The sequence below is a fragment of the Argentina silus genome (assembly GCF_951799395.1).
Source record: "Argentina silus genome assembly, chromosome: 3".
Taxonomy (NCBI): Eukaryota; Metazoa; Chordata; class Actinopteri; order Argentiniformes; family Argentinidae; genus Argentina; species Argentina silus.
The window spans coordinates 21466487-21488617 of record NC_139657.1 but is presented as its reverse complement, the minus strand read 5'-3'; the positions used below and the strand labels follow the sequence as shown (position 1 = coordinate 21488617).

General features: G+C 43.9%; 3 protein-coding genes across 3 annotated transcripts in view; 2 read left to right on the top strand and 1 right to left on the bottom strand.

Annotated features, from left to right (window-relative positions):
- Positions 1 to 2879, bottom strand: part of LOC310802224 (SRSF protein kinase 2-like) — a 42952-nt gene extending 40073 nt beyond the window's left edge. Inside the window, exons 1-2 of the mRNA XM_083666515.1 lie at positions 2809 to 2879; positions 2503 to 2569 (exon numbers count right to left, since the gene is read on the bottom strand). Coding sequence (XP_083522641.1) covers positions 2503 to 2569; positions 2809 to 2824 — 83 coding nt within the window. The 5' untranslated portion in view covers positions 2825 to 2879. The remainder of the gene's footprint in view (positions 1 to 2502; positions 2570 to 2808) is intronic.
- Positions 2880 to 5604: 2725 nt separating this feature from the next.
- On the top strand, positions 5605 to 14931 carry pus7 (pseudouridine synthase 7). Its single transcript, XM_083666095.1, has 17 exons — positions 5605 to 5682; positions 6211 to 6336; positions 6434 to 6745; positions 6848 to 6932; positions 7097 to 7210; positions 7366 to 7510; positions 9324 to 9435; positions 9556 to 9633; positions 10621 to 10749; positions 10898 to 11023; positions 11136 to 11197; positions 11653 to 11813; positions 11993 to 12119; positions 12351 to 12452; positions 13674 to 13803; positions 13908 to 13999; positions 14181 to 14931. Exons 3-17 carry the CDS (start codon positions 6444 to 6446, stop codon positions 14315 to 14317), a joined length of 1902 nt encoding a protein of 633 aa, XP_083522221.1. The 5' UTR covers positions 5605 to 5682; positions 6211 to 6336; positions 6434 to 6443; the 3' UTR covers positions 14318 to 14931.
- A 1614-nt stretch (positions 14932 to 16545) lies between these two features.
- On the top strand, positions 16546 to 22128 carry hdac10 (histone deacetylase 10). Its single transcript, XM_083666026.1, has 21 exons — positions 16546 to 16676; positions 17073 to 17160; positions 17556 to 17690; positions 17827 to 17923; positions 18110 to 18207; positions 18349 to 18453; positions 18570 to 18638; positions 18748 to 18874; positions 18959 to 19024; positions 19193 to 19252; positions 19344 to 19433; positions 19539 to 19645; positions 19739 to 19806; positions 19917 to 20184; positions 20357 to 20444; positions 20585 to 20670; positions 20761 to 20817; positions 21019 to 21100; positions 21245 to 21433; positions 21533 to 21692; positions 21836 to 22128. Exons 2-21 carry the CDS (start codon positions 17096 to 17098, stop codon positions 21871 to 21873), a joined length of 2055 nt encoding a protein of 684 aa, XP_083522152.1. The 5' UTR covers positions 16546 to 16676; positions 17073 to 17095; the 3' UTR covers positions 21874 to 22128.
- The last annotated feature ends 3 nt before the right edge of the window (positions 22129 to 22131 follow it).

Here is a 22131-nt window from a genome sequence, read left to right as displayed (position 1 = left end):
AATACACATTAATTGATAATTCAGGGAAGCTATCGAAAAGCCTATGACCCACGTATGTGTCAGATATATGGGATAACCGTATTTCAGGCCTCAGCCGTATGCACTTTGGCTCTTTCTCCTTTTAGACTGCGAGTCTAGAAAGTTGAACTGATTAGGCCGTAACACATACTGTACACATAAATGATTACGTGTGTTGCCACATACTGTACACATAAATGATTACGTGTGTTGCAGGTAGATGTCCTAGCTATACTCAATACTATTTGGGTTAGCCTCAGTCCTGCAATTGCTTTAGCCTATAGCTGATATCTGCTCCATATTCTACAGGTTCAATCCATCGATATACAGTATACTGTAATAGAGTAATAGATGCACACACACACTCAAATCCGTGTAAACAAATCCGCCTGGCAGGGGATCGAACTCTTGAACGTCCCTCACACACACACACACACACACACACACGCACACACACACACAATCTCTACACCACACCCAGTAGTGAGTAAGTGAGTCTCTCTGTAGAAAACCCTGCAGTCTGCCCTGTTCTGTGTTGCTGATGATCAGTGAAAGGACTCTATTCTTCCCAGCTTTGTTTGGGCTCTCCCTCCTCTCTCTCAGGGGGGTGTGGGGGGGGGGTTGTCTTGTAGGGTGTGGTCAGGTCAGGTGTCAGTCAGACAGGCAGGGGGGCGTGGTGAGGGATGGGCATCCCTTGAGGGTCAGGGGTGTGTCTTCTCCAAATGATATGAATGGATGAATGGAGGGAAGGTAGTGATTTGGGTCAATGTTAACACTCCTTTGCTTTGCTAACCAAAGTACATGCACTGGGAACACACACCCACACACACACACACACCCACACACACCCACACACAAACTGAAACAGAAACTCACTAACAAGATGAAACGACCAATCAGGAAGGAGAACTTGTTGCCTGATGATCACAACAAGAACATGTTGTGTGCTTTTTGTGGTTTCCAAGCTTAAATCATGTCTCTACAGACAGACAGTATTCACAGCTGCACGCATGGCCTTAGTCTCTTTGAAGGTGAGAGAGGCCATTTCTATTATATATAGAGAGAGGGAGGGGAGAGAGAGGGGGGGGGGGGAGGGAGAGGGAGAGGGAGAGGGAGAGGGAGAGGGAGAGGGAGAGGGAGAGGGAGAGAGAGAGAGAGAGAGAGATGCAGTCTCATGAGAATCTGCTTGAAAACCAATTTAGTCTAGACAGGGAGATGGACTTTTTATAGCGCATTTCACAGATAATTTCCCAAACCTCTTCACAACTTTTTAATTTTGATTGGAGTCAGAGGCTGGCTTGTGAGAAGTCACACAGATCATCATCATGTTGATTAACCCAAAATGTATCAACTGCAATGGATGAATAAGTGTAATACAGATACATTAAAACATCTATCTAAATCTATGGATCTATCTAAATGCATTTACATGTGTAAAATAATACAATATGCAGAAAAAAACACTTGGCTGATGTAGGAATGGTTTGACAAAATGAAAGAACATGTTTGTGAATGTCTGTCAACAAAATGTCTGTGATTTAATATGTTATCCTTAAGCAACACAGATTAATCATTCTAGTAGATACGATAGACCTGAGTGTCGGCAAAACCTTGATATCGCCTTATTGATGCCAGTGACTTCGATCCAATAATATAGTGGCATGAAGTCAGCCCCACACCAATTCGCATGCACTTTACAGAGCCACTGCGCTGTGCACACCAACCCCTGCACTCTTCAAGACAGACCGCCGAAATACCGGCTCATGCACCATGCATACAGTTCTCCCTCACACATCGAAATTGTACGTGCTCTCATACAATTCCCTTATACATACACACAGTTCGATCACCACCACGTAATAGCCACAAAACAAGTCCGAATTCACAAGGAGTAGCCTACCGTCTAAGCCGACAAATGTTGTATTCATGTGTGATGTGTATCCGTCTCCAGCGCTGTCATTACTGCAATGAGGCCAAGGAAAGCCTGACACATCTGTCAGATCTCATTTGCAACCAACCCCCAAACCAAGTCAAAGCTCAGCTGAACCAAAACGCTCAGCTCATAGACAGTCTTTAGTGGTTCATTGCAAACTACAACTTTATATTTGATTATGGGCAGCCAGCCACTGGCTCGAGATTTCCACCGACTGGCCCTTTCATCGGGCCCGCTGATCGTTGCCAATGGCAACTTCCGACACCACACAGCGTGGACCGCTCAGAACAGAGGCCAACCCGAGTTCTCGTGCCAGCACCTGCACCATCGCCCTTGCCCCTCGCAGTATGTGTATGCGTTTTGCCATACGTGCGCAAAAACAGTCTCTCCCCCATCTGCCGCCCTCGCAACAGCCAAACAGGCCTGCCTGACGATGTTCTAAACATGGGGAAACAGCCCAACCGCTGTCACAACCTGACATATAAACACAACAAACAAGCACAATGCTAAATACCCCACGTCCATTCCACTCCGACCGCCGCCCCGCTTACCTCCGATGGTGGGCTGTCTTGTCTTTTTTCCCCTTCGGCCTTCTCTTTCGGGCCTGGATGGCCATCACTGTAGAGAGATTAGATTTATGCAGAGGCATGACCGACGTCCGAGCACGGAATGGGGGATAAATAGAGGGACAGAGAAAGAACAACACATCAGTCTCGAGCTGTGGCTGGCAGGTCTGAGCATCGTTTACCAAAAAGGTCAGAAACCCTACACGCGTGTTATTTCATCAACCTCTAACCACATCCAAGAAAAGCTAGCTTGTAAGCGAAATATTTGCAATTCAAAATATATTTCTGTACCTTTCCTGGAGCTCATGATGTTTTCCTCCTTCCCCTCAGCAGCAGCGGCAGCTCGGCAGCAGCAGCCGGGTTCTCTCGTTCTCCAGGCTTCTCTCCGGAGATCGCGCACTCCCTCTGTCGTTAGGAGGAAGAGGCGCGCTCAGGCGCTGAAGCCATCCATGGCCGCGCGCAACTGTCATTGATTGTCTGACTCCCGTGCATAGTGACACATATTGGTTACCTTGAAGGTGTGCGCCAAAACAGCGCGCCCTATCTCACTCCTAAATCACATGGATTCCCACTGCCTCTACCTCCCCGACAATCACTTTAACTGAAAGCAAAGCTAGGCTTATTATTTTTGGAAAGACTAGGCTGTAAACCTATATGTTCTAGCCCCATCCATGATATGGGCATGTAAAGTGCCCCTACAATAGCATAATCATTTGTTTAATAAGATAGCCTGTAAGCCTATGTTTAATTATTTGAGAATCTCAGTTTCTATATGTCAAGAGATTCGAGATATAGCCTAGGTGTACCGTGAGGAAACCTAGGCTGAGCTTCTCACAATTGGGTCCAACACCACTATATGCCAATAATAGTCTATCCTAATCATCTGGTGACATAACTTGATGGTGTCATTGTCAATACAATTGTAATCCATGAAATCACCAGGCCTATGGCACTAAGAATGGGTATTCCAACACGAATTATGCTTTTGCTTTGCCTACAAAAAAGAGAGGCTCGCCGCTTCTGTACTACCTGAAACAGCGACGTTCAAGGCAGAGTGGAAAAAGACGTGACTGTTGTGTAAGTGATCTTCTCAAAATCCCAAATGTAGTGTCTTTCAATATTGTACCTATAGGGCCCTGCCTACCACTGAAACCCTGAAACTATTAACTAATTGCAAAAACAAACTAGAAAAGGAAGTTTCAGTAGAAAGTTGGTGTGCTTGCTTAGCTGGCTAAAAATATTCGAATTATTGGTAGTGGAGAAAGTTTAGTGACAGTTTCGTGAAAGTTTAGTTCTATCTCTGAGATATCTTCAAGTAAGGTAAATAAGCTTTTGGTGACCATTGAAACCCATGTTGAGTTGTACAATATGAACAGAATTAAAATTATTACTTCAGCAAGTTATACCTAACTAACCCAACAGTAAATACCATTACTATACTTAAATTGTTGAAGAAAGAGAAAGTGAGAGATCTGCAGGTGAAATGGGGGCGCTGTTTTTCCTTTTGCAGTGATGCACACTACCTTAGAGAGAAACCTTTGAGATATCTTCAAGTAATAACAATGAAATGTATCTTAGTAGTAGGGTCAGTCAGTACACATTTTAAAGTTGGATTGAGTTGTCAAGCTTAAAATAGGAGATGCATTTTAAAATGTTTCATAGGAACCCAATGGAACCCATGTTAATTCATGCAACTTAAAAAGGCTTAACGTTTAAAAAGTCTAAATCGTATCACCACTCTGAATGGAAGTTATTTAAGTAAAGTCTGGCTACACATTCTAAAGCTGAATTGAGGTGTCAAGCTTAAAATATGAAAAAGTGGATATATTTTCTAAATGTCTCCATGCATCGACATAGGAATTAATAGGATTTCAGGCAAATTCAAATACAGCTCAAAAAGTATAAATGGTATGAAAAACGCTTTTCAAGCAACTCAACCTACACAAGTCTGGGCATTTAAAAGTTTATTTGAAGTTAATAGGTTAAGCAGTTTAGGCTGTGTACGTAGCGGTATGAATTTAGTATAAAGAGTTGAACACAAGCAACACAAGTTAGACATCTCTGCACATTGTAAATTTGTATTTGTGTAAATACCTTAAACGCTGTAGGGAGATAACAGGCATAATAATAATCATAAGAAGAAGTAGAAAATGAAGTTTCTGAATAAACTTTGTGGGCTTGCAAAGTTTTATTTTGATTAAATCAACTGTGAAATAAGAAAAGACAAGAAATACATTAGATTGTATGCTGTCTGTCTGCTATCCTGGCGGTCGTCGACCAGCCGACTGCGTGGTGGTCACTCTGGCTTCACGGCTGGAGCCGCTCCTAAGGGATGGACACACACACATACAGTATACTAGCTATCAAGGCTGCTGTAGTATCACTTCCTCTGCTCATGATAGATTGATATTAAACTATTTTATAATTCCTTTTCCCATATCAGGATTTAGTTCCTCCCATTGTTTAGGACTGAGTTGTGGCTATAAACATATGTTGTTTATTTGGTTGGCTTCTGCTGGGTCATGGGTAATAAACATGTGTCCACTATAATAACATTCCATGTAGATTGTACTATGTGAACATATATATAGAGTCAATAATAGGAAAGAAGCACTACATGTTCAAAAAATCAGTGCTTTATTTATAAAACAATTACAACCAGTCTGTATTTTACAAAATGATTACAAATATACAGCACAATTTCAATAATAGGAATATTTGCACAAAAAAGTGAAAAGTTCAGAGGGAGTATTGACGTGAGTAAACCTAAATGATCTGAGCATTGGAAGCAATGTTGTTCATGCCACTAGTGGTTTGTCTCCGTCAATATCTTTGAATTATTATTTGTCACAAACACTAAACCAGCACTTCAGACATGCTTAAGACCAGTCATTAAGTTTAGAGAGAATTTTCATGGATGGTCAGTCATTGCAACCACAGCTCTGTCTGTGAAATTAAGAGCGGTTACATTTGCTGACGCAAGCCCACTAATAAGTGAAAGTAAAATAAGTAATTGAAATATCAATGTTTGCTTCGCACACTAGTGAGTGTTTGAAAGGGGAGGGCCTGAATTTGACGTGACGGTTTCCGGAATGAAGGCCACACGTGTTGAGGAAAGCTGGCGTACTTTATCTTACGCACTATTCTGAACCTCCAGAGAAGCAGGTAGCTAGCTAAATCAGCTTTTAAATAGAAACAGTTTGGTCTTTGGCTTGCATTCATATAACTATAAACAGCTATTTCCTGTGTATTGCATATGTGTGCACTGTATGATTTAGCGTCAATGCCAGATCGCTAGGCTATGTGAGCTAGCTAGCTAGCTTTCTCTTCATGTGATCAGCAACATTTAGGTAGCTATGTATTGATAAAAGTTGCCAATAGCTTACTGTATCAGCTGAAACTTTGTTGCAATTCGCCAGTTGGTGGCTGCAATGTTACTTACAACAAGCTTCAGTAAGATGATTAATGCAAACAAGCTTACAAATATCTGTGGTCTGAGATATTTCCCGTGCCTGTAATCAACCAGTGTTGAATATGCTGCATGCAACATATCTGCGATGTGTGTTGGAGAATTAGGAATAAGACACATCCTTATCAATTGCTAATTTATTATTTAATGTTATTATTTATTCAGTAATAGGTTTAGCCCTCTGCCATTTTGGCCTCCTAAAAGTGCCTTGTTTTACACCCTAGAGCCATCAGAAATTATTTTGGTGCTGCTGTGAAGAACCACTTGCCCCACAACCCAAGGACAGACGTCCAAGTAACCTGCATCTCCCAGTTACACAGCTTTCCTCCCCTTCTCCCCTTCCACGAGCTGTAAGTCAGTCAAGTGTTGATGTGTGTTAATTATTTTCACATGTTTACTATGTAGAGAAAAGTGGTTTGATTCACTCAGCTTGTCCTTGTCCCTCAGCTTGGTCCCCATGGCGGATTCAGAGCCCATGCAGGCCTCTGCACCTGTGGGAGAGAAGAGGGCATGCCCAGAGGAGGAGGTGGACCACACCACCAAGAGACCCAGAGTTCAGAAAGATGAGAATAATGGAGGGCACTCTCACAAGTTGGTTCTGGATGAGGGAGAAGAGCCTGAGGGGTGTGAGGAAGAGGATGGGGAAGGTGAACGAGAGACCTTTGCAGACATGATGAAGCACGGCCTCACAGAGATGGATGTGGGAATTCTGAAGTTTGTCAGTGAACATAAAGGGTTCTCTGGCATCTTAAAGGAGAGGTCAGTCCTGACTCGTCTTCTGTGAGCTAACTTAAAGCGTTATTGTTTGCTTGTGTCTGTTTGGTTGTAGTTAGGCTACATCACATTGTGCTCTGTGTTTAGATATTCTGACTTTGTGGTACACGAGATCAACAAAGAAGGCAAGACACTGCGATTAGATGACCTCTCCGTTCCTGTGGAGGTTGAGGTGAGATGGGGACACAGCAGTTTGTCTCAGCATTGCATAATACGACTGACTGATATAGCCCTGCTTTTTTCAGATTTATCTAGTTTATACATTGAATTTTTTTCTCTCACTCGGCTCAATAGAACATACATTTAACAAACTTTTATTGGGCCCTCTTCTTGTAGGAGGCGGTCCCAGAACCCCAGCCAGAGGAGTCCCCGGTGCTGACAGATGAGCAGAAAAAGGAGTTGCAGGAGCTGCAGCTCTACAAGAACAAAGAGGGCGATGTGTCCATAGAGGTCTGTCCACTATGTCCCCATACTCTGGGGGCACATAGATGCTGAAGGGGATGCCTGACCATTGTCAGCTTTGCATGCCTCTATATTTAAGACAACTAGACTAACTGAGACATCTAAAGACTGAGAAGTGACTTTCTGTTTTTGGATGCACACAGGTGATGGACGACACAAAAGAGAAGCGGACCCTGGTCCACAGAGCCATCAAGACCATGTACCCTGGTCTGGAGACAAAGACAGAGGACCGGGAGGGGCACAAGTTTATCGTGGCCTACCATGCAGCTGGGAAGAAAGCCTTGGCAGGTACAGCAAAGGAGAGAGAATGGAAGATGGGGTCTTTCTTTCAGGAAGAGTTTCTCTTAATGAAATGTGATGATCTGTGACGATTTGAATAACACTTTAGGGACTGTAGTGTTTTTTTAAGGGATAGATCAGCTTTGAAAATATTATTAAGTTCTATCCGATAGTATTGCTTGCATTTCAGAGGACCTAAGTACTTTGTTTGTTTTATTCAGTTATTACAGAAATATTCTATCTACTAGGTACTTTTTATATAGTGACTGATTTATTTCATCAGTCCCGGTGTCTACATGTATGTCAGTTTCTGGAACTATCTTTATGAGGTTTGATGTATTTCAGTGTTGTAGGAAAATCATCCAATCTATTATATGCTGCAGTTCATATTTTGTAAAAGCCAACCTTATTGCCAGTGTATGGCAGCCAAGAACTCTATTATACCAATTAAAAGTTATAGGATGTAATATGTTAACTACAATGTATGTTAAAAAGGTCTGGACAATATCTGGCAAAGTGTCTCCCTAGTTGGATATACTCAGTCCTGAGATTTCTGTTATTGCGTAGTTGGAAAAGGGTTTTGTTGCATGTCCCTTTATTGTTCAGCTTGGCCTTATGTTGTCTCATTGCATGTGGTTCTGTTGGGGTCAGGTGGAGGGTTATGGGGTATTTAGGCTGCATGCACAGATGCATGTGCAGAGCCAACACACCTGCATGATGCTGGCTAAAGATCCAAACCAGACTCAACTTCATGTCTTTGGGTTGTTAACCCACCAAATCTGGGTCTCAACCTTTCTGTAAAGCACCTCGACCACCAGACAGAAGACAAAATGTGTGTGTGAAAATGTATGAGTGAGTGAGTGTGTGTGTGTATGTGCGAATTTTTTTTTAATGGTACCATCTGATATGATATGGTATGCACAGAGGTGGAGGAATTGGCACAATCAAATCACCATTGATGGATCACCATATCTTGACCTATACTGGTGTACTTTTGTCTCAGTGTGTTTGCTAGTTTCTGTTCAAACCTGAAACAAACCCTGTACCGCTCAAAGCGGTGAAGATGGCATTTGCATGAAAAGCTCCTTTATGCTATGAATTTGGCACATTTAAAGAGCTTAGTACTGCTCTGTCATGCCAATGTCACAGTCCAGCTGCACAGAAAAGTTTGGACACAACACTCCACCCCACCTTCCCCCTGCATGCTGACACCACACCCCTGACAGTCATTTAGTAACATTCTTTTATCCTCCTTTTGCTCTTCTCTGGGTGGACAGAGGTCAGAACAGCAGCAGGTAAGAATTTCTCGTCCACTCTGCTCAGAGAAAGATGCGCAAGAGAGTTTAAGGTTACCGGATATGGTGAACTGATTTTGAGACTATTCTGTGAGTTTTATTGTTGGTGTTTTCACAGCTCACCAAGTTGCAGGTTGTTGTCTGACGTGGCATCATCAGCCTTGAAGGATATGTCGATTCTGCAATTCAGAGGGTTAAAACTTGAGGTTGATCCTTGGAGTGCTTTATCATAGGGGTTTTGAACAACGTTGTCTACTTTTAGATTAAGAGTTAAGCAATAGTGCATCCATATTTCACTGCTGTCTTTAAGATCTTAAGGATGCCCCTTACATGGAAATAAATGCATTCCCCACAAATGAACAGAGCTGCCTCCACCAGAGACAGTTGAGGAGCCAAAGAGTAGTTTGGAATCCATGTCAAAGCCCTGTATTCTGATGAGGATTTATAAACAGGATTGGGCCTCAGGTGCATTATTGATACTCTGCCTTTATCATCTAACTGTGTCCTTTTCTCTGTCTCCTCGGAAGCCCCCAGGAAGCACTCTTGGCCCAAAAGCCGCGGCAGCTTCTGCCACTTTGTCCTCTACAAGGAGAACAAGGATACCATGGATGCCATCAATGTGCTCTCCAAGTTCCTCAGGTCCGAGGGCTCTATGTCTTAACCTTTCAGACACTGTACAGAGCCTACATACTGGCAAGACTCTTAATTCTATTACTTTTGCGCTAACTTGTGTGTGTGTGCGTGACTGGTTTTCCCCAGGTTGAGGCCCAATGTATTCTCCTACATGGGGACCAAGGACAAGAGGGCCATCACTGTGCAGGAGATTGCAGTTCTTAAGTAAGTGTGTGACAGCCTATTACTATAAACAAATTAAGAAGCACTCAAGAATGCTGTGCTGAGGTTAAAGGGATAGTTCACTTTGACACCTTATAGTCAGATGGTTCCGTACCCTGAAAGTAGTCCATGGGCCAGGAGACACTGTAGAAAAAAAATCATGGTTCAGAATTGTTAAAAGGTGCAATATGTAGCTTTTTCCCCTTGAAAGTATCACTAAATAACCAAGCCGAATCATTACTTGCATTGGCAATATGTGGCAGTGCGTGCACCTGCCAAGACCCTGTGCTTCCTACAACTTTCTCATTGGCTACCTACTGCCTGAATTTCAAGCAAGTATTTGTCAGTGCTGGAAGCCAACATAAGCAACTGAAGCTTTGTGTGCAGAAACGTTTCAAAAACATGTATTATGATGATTTTTCCTAGTAAATGCCCTGTTTGACATTACAGCCATGTCTGAGTTTTGAGATTTGTTTGTAACTTCAGGTTTAGTGCAAGGAGTTTGTACTGTGTAAAGCCAATCATGCAACCAAGTGTACAGCCTTGCCGGGTTTGATTGTACAGCTGCTGGTAAAGCACTCATTTTATGTGAAATGTGAGTGTCTCCGCTGGCTGGTTCATTTCCATGTTCATGTTCCCATGAACATTTCCAAACTAAAAAAAAAACACATTTCAACCAGACAGAGAGCCTTTTGCTAATTTCAAGGTCATGTATCTTATATATGCTGGATAAAAATGTTATGAAAATAATTGACGGATTCATTGTTTTAGTTAGAAGTTGTTTGCGTTGAGCAAAGGGAGGAAGAGAGGAGTTCCTGAATTTTCATTGCAATTCCCATTGGGATTGAGTTCAACATTGCATGGCCAAATCAACTCAAAGATACTTTCTAACTTGGTTGGTAGTTAGTTTGAGGTGATTTGTCATTGTTGGTTCAGAAGGTCACACAACACCAACCCTCTGTTGAATGGTCCTTTGATCTGCCCCTCCAGGATCACAGCAGAGAGACTGTCTCACCTAAACAAGTGCCTCATGAACTTCAAACTGGGAAACTTCTGCTACAAGAAGCACCCTTTGAAACTGGGGGAGCTGCAGGGCAACCACTTTACTGTGGTCATCAGGTAAAGAATGAGATGCCTGCCAGAGATTTCTGCATTTCTACCGTCCCTAAGCACTGAACTGTCATATTATAGAATTCATACAAGCCATTCAAATCCAACTGATCTGATGTGTTGGTTGATATGTGGCCCATATTGTCTCTGTGTTTAGGAACATGACAGGTACAGAGGAGCAGGTCCAGCAGGGCATGAGCACCCTCAGAGACACAGGCTTCATCAACTACTATGGCATGCAGCGCTTTGGCACCACGGCAGTGCCCACATATGTGGTTGGCAGGTAAAAACATGAACCCTGAAGGCGAGAAGCATGGAACAGGTCAGATGACATGGGCATAGGGGAGGCAGCTGGAGAGATGATTGACTGATGTATCCCCATGTGTTTGGACCAGGGCCATCTTGCAAAACAATTGGACTGAGGTGATGGATTTGATTCTGAAGCCTCGCCCTGGAGGTAAACATTATCCACCCCCCCCCCCACCCCCCCTTCTTCAAAGGAACTTTCCCAAATAAATGGCAAGGGCAGTTCATGTGGTTAATATGATGCAGTATTCCTTAGTCAGGAATTGGTAAAAGGGCTGCGCTCGCGCCCCCCCTTAGCCTGGAGCTAGTCCGGTCCTACATAGAAACGAGAATTTACAAAAATGTCAGATCAGACATTATGGAGATTGATTTGAGCTTTTTATCTGCTTGCCCTCCAAAATAAGCCTCTTTACTTTGCCTTACTTGTGTGTCATGTGATGTGTGCCCTCTTGCTGCTACTGTCAGAGAAACTGCAACTCACTTGAATGGGAAAGATAGGAAGTGGAATTGCTTCCCTAAAAGGGCTGTGCTACCGATCGTATAACATCAGAGCAGGGGCGTGTGTTAATGCGTTTGTTTATAATCCTTCCTCTTTCACCCCTCCAGCGGAGAAGAGTTACCTGGTGAATTGCAGGGAGGAGTGGGCCCAGTCTCAGGACCCCGAGGCAGCCCTGAAAAAGCTGCCCGCAAAGCGCTGTGTGGAGGGACAGCTGCTGCGTGGCCTCTCCATGTATGGCAAGAAAAACGTCATCAACGCCTTCGGACTGGTGAGCTTGCTTTTGCTCTCCCTAACAGGCGTACACACACACACACACACACACTCTCATGCAGTGAACTCGCATGCACACATGCCGAACATCATCACCAGTCATACTATTGTGTCTGCAGTTTTTCCCATGAACTGTATTTGATTGAAACATTGTTCTTGTTTTGGCCCTCTCCACAGATTCCCCGTAACAACCGGTTGATGTATATCCACAGCTATCAGAGCTTTGTGTGGAACACCATGGTGAGCCAGAGAATAGAGGCCTTCGGCCTGAAGGCTGTGGAGGGGGATCTGGTGCTCAGGGGAGGTGTGTTTACATGTGTGTCTGATGGAGCATGTCATGCATTGTCAACACTTGCACACACTGAAGTTATCTACTGATTCATTGAATTAAGCTGGATGCCAACAACGTGCAAACCATGTCTTGTCTAGCACTTTAGACTGCCTGGTCTGAATTAAATAGCTTTTATAGTGGTCTGTATTTTTATTGATGTTTTGTGGGGGTTTAGACTAACTAATTTGGACATATATTCTCTAGGCACTGCATACGTGTTGTCTGCAGCAGAGGTGGAGAGCCACTCCATCCATGACATTGTGATGCCCCTGCCAGGGTTTGATGTCATCTACCCCACTCACCATGGTAAGTGGACCTGGTATTCCCTTTCAGGACAAAGTCCCCATACTACTGTCTTATTTGCATGCCCTCTGTTCAGATCTGTTGTCTAGATTTGTGTTTGAGATGTAATGGTTTGTTACATTTACATTTATGGCATTTAGCAGATGCCTTTATCTTTATCTTTTTATTTATTTAGCGACTTACTTAAACAAATGTATTTGTTGTAAGTGAATCATCTATCCATCAGTCATCATAAGATAAAGTAATCAATGCTCAGACCAGGGGCCATAGGCAGTCAAAATGCTAGAAGAAGGATTTTCTTTGTATTTTTTTTAATTTTATTAACAGGAGAGAAACTTGTACAGGGGGGTAGTGGGGGTGAAGAGGTCTTTATGAGGGACCATTAAGATGTAGCCTGAAGAGATGGGTCTTCAATCTACGGCGGAAGATTGATAGTGACTCTGCAGTCATGACAGCAGTGGGAAGCTCATTCTACCAGCGGGGCGTCAGGACAGTGAAAAGCCGTGACCGAATAGTGTGGCTGCTGCATCCACGTAGAGGCGGCGGTGCCTAGCGGCCAGCCGAGGTGGAAGAGCGGAGCGATCGGGCTGACCATTGCTTGCAAGTAGGGAGGGGCTGTTCCCTTTGCCGCCCGGTAGGCGAGCACCTGGGTCTTGAATCTGATGCGAGCTGCTATCGGGAGCCAGTGAAGGGTGCGGAGGAGTCGAGTGACATGGGAGAATTTTGGGAGATTGAACACTAGACGGGCAGCAGCATTCTGGATGAGCTGCAGAGGCCTGATGGTGGAGGCGAGGAGACCGGCCAGGAGTGCATTGCAGTAGTCAAGGCGAGAGATCACAAGTGTTTGGACCAAAAGTTGTGCTGCTTCTCTGGTGAGGAATGGACGTATCCTTCCGATGTTGTAGAGGAAGAATCTACAGGAGCGAGCTGTCGCTGTGATGTATGCCATACAGGATTGTCAAGGATCACCCCAAGGTTCTTGGCTGTATGGGAGGTCGTCACAGTAGAGTTCTCTACTGTGATGGAGAAGTCTTGGAGAGGGCAGGCTTTCCCTGGGAGGAAGAGCAGCTCAGTCTTGTTAAGGTTGAGCTTGAGGTGGTGGGCTGACATCCAAGCAGAAATGTCTGCAAGACACACAGAGACACGTGTTGATGTGACGTGTTTTGTGTTTGTGTCTGTTGGGGGGAAAAAAAAGTTTGTGTGTGTTGTCCTCATCTCTGGTAGTGGGGAAGGGCTACAGGGAGATGCTGTCTGCAGATGATCTGGACATTGACAACATGAGGCACAAGGTGCGGGACTACTCTCTGGCCGGGGCCTACCGCCGCATCCTCATCAGACCCAGTGACGTCAGCTGGTCAGTAACCTTCACTGCATTACCACAGAATCAATCAATACAGTCGTGTAACCATAGCTGCCCATAGAAGAGTTGTATTTCCTGATGTTTTGTTTTTCTTTTAGGGAGGTGATCAACTACGATGACCCCCGTATCTCCCTGGTCCACACTGATGTGGAGAAACTTGAGGATAAACCTGCACCTGTCTTCAACAAAGGTCTGTTCTAATGTATTGTTGGTACACAATACATGGCCCTTAAGGACTGGGCTTGCTTGAATACGTCCACTTGCAGAAAATAGCTCTTCTTGATAGCATTCTCTTTGGTAGTATTTCTCTCTTTGTATTTTTTATTTTTTTGTCTCACTGTCTCCCTCTTTCTCTCTTCTACACCCACCAGAGGGGAAGTACAGGGCCCTGAGAATGGAGTTCTCCCTACCTCCCTCCACCTATGCCACCATGGCCATCCGGGAGGTACTCAAGATGGACACCAGCATCAAGAATCAGACACAGCTCAACACTACCTGGCTCAACTGAGCATCATCATTACTATATACATTACATATACTAGGCTGCTTTTACAGGCTGCAGAGCAGTCTGCTTGATAGTGTGTTCTTACTGTATGTGAGTTACTGTATATTATGTGTGTGTGGGGTTCTTTGGGTTCTTTGCCAACCCAAAGGCCATTCCTTTCAAGGTGTCAGTGATGCGTGAAATAATCAGATCCACCCACAGAAAGAACAGCAACAACTCTGATATTATGTCGTTAGTACTCAATATTGAATTAATTTCTTTTTTTTTCTTCTTTTTTTTTTTTATCAGGAAGTTTTTAAATGTGTTTTAAAGCTTTCCTGTGCTGGAGAAATGTAGAGAGAGTTATAATTTTGGACTGACTAATGTGCTGAAAAAGCATGTAAAGGGGATGTGAGTTTCTCTATAACCCATGGTGCTATGTGGGACTTGTGGTGGGGAGATGCCATCTACATAAGGGTCCCATATAAGAGGAGTCACACCTTACTTCCCAGGGTATTGAAATGGATTTACTCTTGTTTGTTGTACAGAATTATTAACTATATGCTTTTTTTAACTGTAAATTGTGTTGTTTTGAAAGCGCTCTTGCAAAGAGAATTAAAATGTTGAGTGAAAAGAAACTGGTGGTGAGTGTTTCCAATTCTTACACAGTATTGTCATCTAATGTTTGAGACTGTTGTTGACAAGGCATGAAACATTCTCACTGAGACCTACAGTAATGGTCCAATGGATGTAATCATGATGAGTTTTAAAACCTTGGTTGCTCTTTGAGGTTAACTGTAAAGAAACCTATCACACCACCTTACTGCAGTGTTTTGCAGGCCTTTAAATTACAGCCCTATTTTCAAAGTGGAATTTATTTAGCAAGCTGTTAGTTGGGAGGGTCTTCAGTAATTAAACCAATGTTGCTAGCCAATGTTGGAGATCATGATGTTCTAGCACAATCATGCCTATGGGAATTCTTGAACATTGTCTCCCCCAAGTGGCAGTAAAGACGATGGTGTTTAGTACAGACATATCAGTGTGTGTTTATATTTTGGCCTCCAATCTGCTGTGGGACACTTGTGCCCTGCTGCTGGTCATAGTTTGTCACCATGCCAGATGCTGCAGAGCTGACCATCTGGCATGGTGGCTGATGCCAGCTGGCAGTATTTGCTGTCATCGCCTCTAAAAAAATGTGTTTGACTGTACCCAGGAACCATTCATTCACCATGGGATACTGACGACTCGTCCTCCATCCTTTGTGGTGTCACTTTTCTATCATCTATTATGTAAATGTGTCCTAACACATTAGAAACAAAGATTTCAAACATCTCTACAGGGTGTGTTGACAGTAGCCCTAGCCTACACATATGATGGGTACATTATGATTATAAGAAAAGCGACAGCAAAGCTGACAGTTCGGTGGAAGATGTTTTTTTTTAGCCCATAGGCTCCATTAGCGAACATCTCTGTGTAGTGCAGTTTGTAAAGATGATGACTGGCATCTTATCTTTGTAGAGTTGATGATACTGAGCACTAGTGCACGCTAGGCATGCCTTTTCCTGCCTCTGGAGACATCCATGTGAAGATCCGCCTGAGATAGGTTTGTTACTCTTGTTGATTCTGTCCCTCAACGTAATCATGCAGCAATGCGTCGACCATCTCCAATCTCCATGTCGGTAGCTCTGATCGCTGTTTCCGCTCTCACACACTAGGCTTTCCGGCTGAGAGGGCTGAGAGTAGTCGTTCCGTGAGAACATTCTTCAGTCTTCTTAGGCCACTCTTGATCAAATCTGTAGAGACAAAATTTCTACTACAGACCTTGATATGTTTCCTGATGTTTAACTTATTAGTCTTACATTCCAAATCCAAAGCTTTCTGAGATGTTAATCTTTCGGAAAGCAATGATAACTTACAGCCGTTGAATTGTACTTTCCTGACACTGTACATTGTGGAACAGAGCAATAGTCCCTTTTGGGGTTTTGTCTGAATGGTTGAATCTAAATGGTTTAAATCACATTTTCAACTTTCAACAAGATCCTTTAAATGTATTAACTTAAAGATACAAATGGAAAAAAGTAAAATAGACTAGAACAATTATTTATCTGACAAACATCTCAGTTAGATCTCCCCATATGCAATGGATGTAAACAACCAGGTATCCGATTTTTTGGGTGATGACGAAGAAGAAAGAAGAAAAAAAGAAAAAGGCGGAGCCTACGTTTTTAGTCACATGACACAACAAACATGTCTGCGTCCTGACCAACAAAACCTGTCAGGTCTCAAAAACGTACAAGCTCTGGCGCGATTCCTCCTGCACTGTGCAAAAAAGCATTATCGGTTCAATTTATTTTTTTGACGGTAGCTAGTCGGTTTTTATACGGTAGGTCAGCGCTGATGTTGTGCATCATATTGTGTGTTCACACTGAACGAGAGGTAACAAACGTGACGTATGCTGTACTTGAAATTTCCCTTGAATTTGCTTTCAAAGTTGGAACCTGATTAATTTTAGCCAATAAAGTAGGGTTGCTAGCTATCTAGTGCCTGTATCGAATACAGTTGTGCTGTTAACTGTTTCCATCATGTTTATTCCCAAGGGACACAATGTTATGCATGTGCATTTACCATAGGTTTATGCATGCTGCATCTTTCAGCAGGTTTTTGATCATCGATTATGCCTGACCTGCATGAATCCTGACTATTCTGATGCAAAGATCAATTGTTTTATTCTTGAAAGAGGTTATCTGCACTCTGTCAATGTGTTAATTTCTCTTGGCAGTGAGGTCTCGACATTGTTGAAAGATGGCATCGAGCACTGCACTGATATATGATGAGGAGATGACCCGCTACAAACTACTATGGGTTGAGTAAGTAGACCTACTGTGCCTTAATCTCTTGCATACTGATTCTTACATAATCATGCATAGCCCTCATTTCTTGGATGTCCCAAAGGTATTTCAATGTGCTCCTACTACCAAATAATCTCCCGTCTTTCCTCTTTGTGTAGTATGTGCGACCACACAAGAACCTTTTGTGTACAGTATTATGTGTGTGTTGTTTTTGTCCCCCACGATGAGGGCACTGTGGATCGGTTTTGTCAGTTTGTATGTTTGTATGTCACACACACGATATCTCAGGTACCACTGGGACAATCTTGCCATAGAGATCCAGCATTTACAAGACTACACTGATTGGCCGTGGGGGACAACATGTTTACTGTAGACTGATGTTTTACAATTGTTTTTAAATTTCCTTTCTTTAGCCCAGCATGTAAGATAGAAGTTCCTGAGCGTCTGACTGTAAGTCACACAGCTCTGCAGGAGTGTGGTCTGGCTGAGCGCTGTGTCTCTGTGCCAGTGCGCCAGGCTACTGAAGCAGAGATCCTACTGGCTCACAGGTCCGTCTGTCTCTTACTCTTTCGTTCTTTACCACACACACACACACACACACACACACACACACACACACACACACACACACACACACACACACACATAGGCATCCACTTAGCCCCTCTGCTATCCCTCCTACAGTGAGGAGTACCTGGAGGCTGTCAAGAAGACTCCTAACATGAGCCTGGAGGAGCTGATGACCTTCACCCAGCAGTATGGAGATGTCTACTTCCACCCGGTGAGATGGCACCATAGAAATCTATATAGATAGATGCAGATCTACTCTATGGTAAACTACAGCAGGCATAATAGATTAACAGACCCTGAATGGGACCATGGAAACACGAGCAGCATCATAGCAGGGCTCTGAGTGGCTACCTAGAGTGTGAAACCCTGTGTTGTCTGCTTGTGTTGTCAACTCTAGAACATCTACCACTGTGCCAAGCTGGCGATAGGGGCCACTCTCCAGCTGGTGGACAGTGTGATGACGGGGAAGGTGAGGAACGGCATGGCTCTAGTCAGGTGAGTGATAATCTCTATAGAGAAACATAATTAGAGACTGTATAATGAGTTTAGAGACTTTAGCTTACATATTTGCAACAAAACTCGATATTTTTTTAATGTTGATGACTTATGGACTCTTGTATCTGGCAATACCCCCAGACCCCCTGGACACCACAGTCAACGCAGTGCTGCCAATGGTTTCTGTGTGTTCAACAACGTGGCCATTGCTGCACACTATGCAAAGAAAAAATACAATGTCAAAAGGTGCGGAGAACGTAGATGCAGCACATTGTCAAAATGTTTCCTAACACAACCATACTGTATATTGACCAAACATTTTTTTTGTTGAGTGTTCATTAGAGTATCTTTGCTTTCCCTAGGGTGCTAATCGTGGACTGGGACGTCCATCACGGACAAGGGGTGCAGTACAGTTTTGAGGATGACCCAAGGTTAGAGTCTTTTACTCTGTACCCTACAGGGCCGTTGAACTATACTTTTGTCGTATCTGATTTCTACAGCCCTCTGACATCCCCACATAATTAACACTTCATTTCCCAGTGTGCTCTACTTCTCCTGGCACCGCTACGAGCATGGAGGCTTCTGGCCCAACCTCCGGGAGTCTGACTTTGACAGTGTGGGCAAGGAAAAGGGCGCTGGCTTCAACATCAACGTACCCTGGAACAAGGTTAGCTCCACCCACGACTCTACCCCATGCCTTCTCACAAGTGTTACGCCTACGGTTCTCATTTGACCTCTGACCCTGATCCAGGTGGGGATGGAGAACAGCGATTACCTGTCAGTCTTCTTCCATGTGCTCCTTCCTATCGCATATGAGGTGAGTCATCATCCTTCTTAAGCTCTCACAAAACACATATGATGTTAGATCTGTTTATATACTACACACTTATACATTTGAATGAATGCCTGTTGAATCATGCCTGTTTATTTACTATACACATTAACTATACTTCCATCTCAAATGAATGAATGCTCTGTGTTCTAGTTCAGTCCAGATTTGGTCTTGGTGTGTGCAGGCTTTGACTCAGCTATTGGAGACCCAGAGGTGAGCATTCGACCCGTCAGGAATATCCAGCTAGTGTATCATCTCCTGTAACGTGATTATTATTCTGATGTCTGTCTATTCTGTGTCCTAGGGTCACATGTGTGCCACCCCAGACATCTTTGCCCACCTGACCCACCTCCTGATGTCCTTAGCTGGGGGCAGGCTATGTGCAGTCCTGGAGGTGAGGGTCACTCCACTGGAAAATGACTCACATCAACCATAATTAAACAGGAACTATCTTCAGCTGCTGGTTCCTTCACACTTCACTTTTAAATCCTGTTTCTAGGGAGGGTACAACTTGATCTCGCTTGCCCAATCAGTGTGCCAGACAATCCAGACCTTGCTTGGAGATCCCGCTCCCCAACCATCAGAACTGGGCAGTCCCTGTCAGAGGTCAGCTTGTTGTGATTTAAAAAGTGTCATAATACTGATGTAGTGTGTTCAGTACAGCCCTGTAATGTATCTGCTTTTCTCTCTGTCCTATAGTGCTCTTGAATCCATTCAGTGTGTCAGATCAGCACACAAGCAGTACTGGGCCTGCCTCAAACACGCAAGTATGGCATTAACCAATTCACTGCATTGCTCTCAGAACTGATCTGCCTTGAGCTTATGGAACACCTAACACACATGGTAATCTTATCTTTCCTATCTCTGTCTCTGCTAGCTGCCCCACCTGTCTCTGAGCCTAGCACCAAAAGCTGCAAACTGGCAGAGAAGGAAGGAGGTGTCCAGGCTGAGAATGGTGAGGAGGAGGAGGAGGAGAAGAAGAAGGAGGAGGATACAGAGGAGGTGATATGGCAAGAGCCGCCGTCACGGCTGGCTCCCCCTATCCAGACTGCTGCAGTACTCCCTGCTGGTGTGGAGACCCCTGACCGATGTGAGCGTTTGACATCTCCACAGTCTCCTACTCCAGAGATACTAGAGAGACTGAGGTCTGTATCTCACCAACAGCCTCATGTATTCACCCACAGTCTTGTCCAGTACAGTTGTTCCTGTTTCATTGTTTGTGTTACTTTGATGATATGAATGAATGATCGAAATTGGTTTGGCTCAGAGGTTTTTGTCGAGGCTTTTGTAACTCTGCCTTTTCTATTTCATGAAAAGGTCCTTTGTCCAAGATTCTGAGGACAAGGAAGCACTCGCGTCCCTTTGCAGTGTCTCCTCCCTTCTTGACAAGATGGAGAAAAAAGAGGTGATGGCACTGTTTACAACTGTTGTTGTTGGTTTTGTGGAGTGTTTAATCTTACTGATTTGGAGTAGTTTGTTAAACATGCTATTAATCTGTGGTTGTTGCTTTCAATAACATGGCATTGTGATCCAACTTTCTGTCAGATTCGGAACGGCTTGGCACTGGTGCCTGATGTTTCCAAGGCGATAAAATGTGCTGTCCAGCATGCTGTGATGTCTCTCACCAATCGGTATTCCACATTTCTGACCATTGACCCCTACCCCTCATTTTGCAACATTGGAGCACATAACCCAATTTGGTGTGTGTTTGTTATTTGCAGGGTATTGCTGGTGTTTTTGGGGGATGGGGAGGTCCCGACGCACATCACAGAGGATGGGTGAGTGTTTGTGTATAGCACAGTCTTTCACATTGCCTTTTGCTTAGAGATTGTCACAGTGGTGTTTTTATAAACAGATCTCATAGCTTGTAAAATGCTGTTACCTTAGCATGCCTAAAAACAAACAAGCGCAAAAAAATACATACAGTGTGCATACTTGTGAAGAAAACCTTTATAAGCACCTCAACCTCTTTGTTTTAGGAAAACACTATTGGTGCAGATAACCGGTAAGGAGACAGAGGTTCTGAAATCCAAATACCATGTTCCTGTGTATCTTAAAAAGGTACAGTGTATGATCAGTAGTGGGACACAACAGAGTACTTCTACAACTACATCCAATGAAATGGCTCTTAGTGTGTGTGTGTGTGTGTGTGTGTGTGTGTGTGTGTGTGTGCTCGTGTGTGTGCTTGCACGCACTCCCCAACAGGGTTGCGGTGACGTAGCAGGGTTCATGCAGGCAGTGCTCTGCCTACTCCTGCCCCTAGCCTACGAGTATGACCCTGGGCTGGTCCTGCTGGTGCGGGGGCAGGGCAGCGGGGTCGGCAAGGCAGCCTGGGAACACCTTACCAGCCTGTTACAGGGGTTGGCACAGGGGCACACGCTGGTACTCATACAGGTCAGAGGGCTATTCACTTAGAGTGGGAATTAATTTAAATTGACATTGTGTATTACAGAAGTGATGGTGGTCCTCTAACTCGCCTTTCTTCTGCTCCAGGTGGCTGAGGAGGGGGCTCTAAAGGCCACAGCGGCCTCTCTCCTGGGGGACCCTGCCACCTCTCTGGGGCCCCTGGGAGCCCCTTTGCCCGGGGATGTGGAAGCCATGGAAAGACTGAGGCAGAGGCTGCAAACTGACTGGAGGCTACTGCAGACTGCAGGTGAAAACATGGCAGCCTCTTACCATAAAACTATTGAATAACTCAAATCAATAACAAAGATATAGCAAACTACATCATAATGACAAGTACTAAATGTGTCCTTCAACTTCTTGGATTGATGGTGTATTTTTGCCTCCTAAAAGCAACATCTGTGAAGGAAGCGCAGATCCAGGACAACTGAGCTGATCACCACACCTGTTGGATTTACTCCCAGGGGGAAAAAATGTCTCCTCATAATTTTTTGATACTGTTTTGATACTAATTTCTATTTCTAATCATGTGTCTCATTGAAAATGTCTGGATATGTCATTACAAACTGTGTATTTCAACAAAAAAGAAGTTAATTTGATAGTCTATGTTTGTGATTTCCAAAGTTAAGAGGAAGTGTCACCTGTATTGGGTTGACCAAATGCATACAGCATATGTTTTGTGAAATACT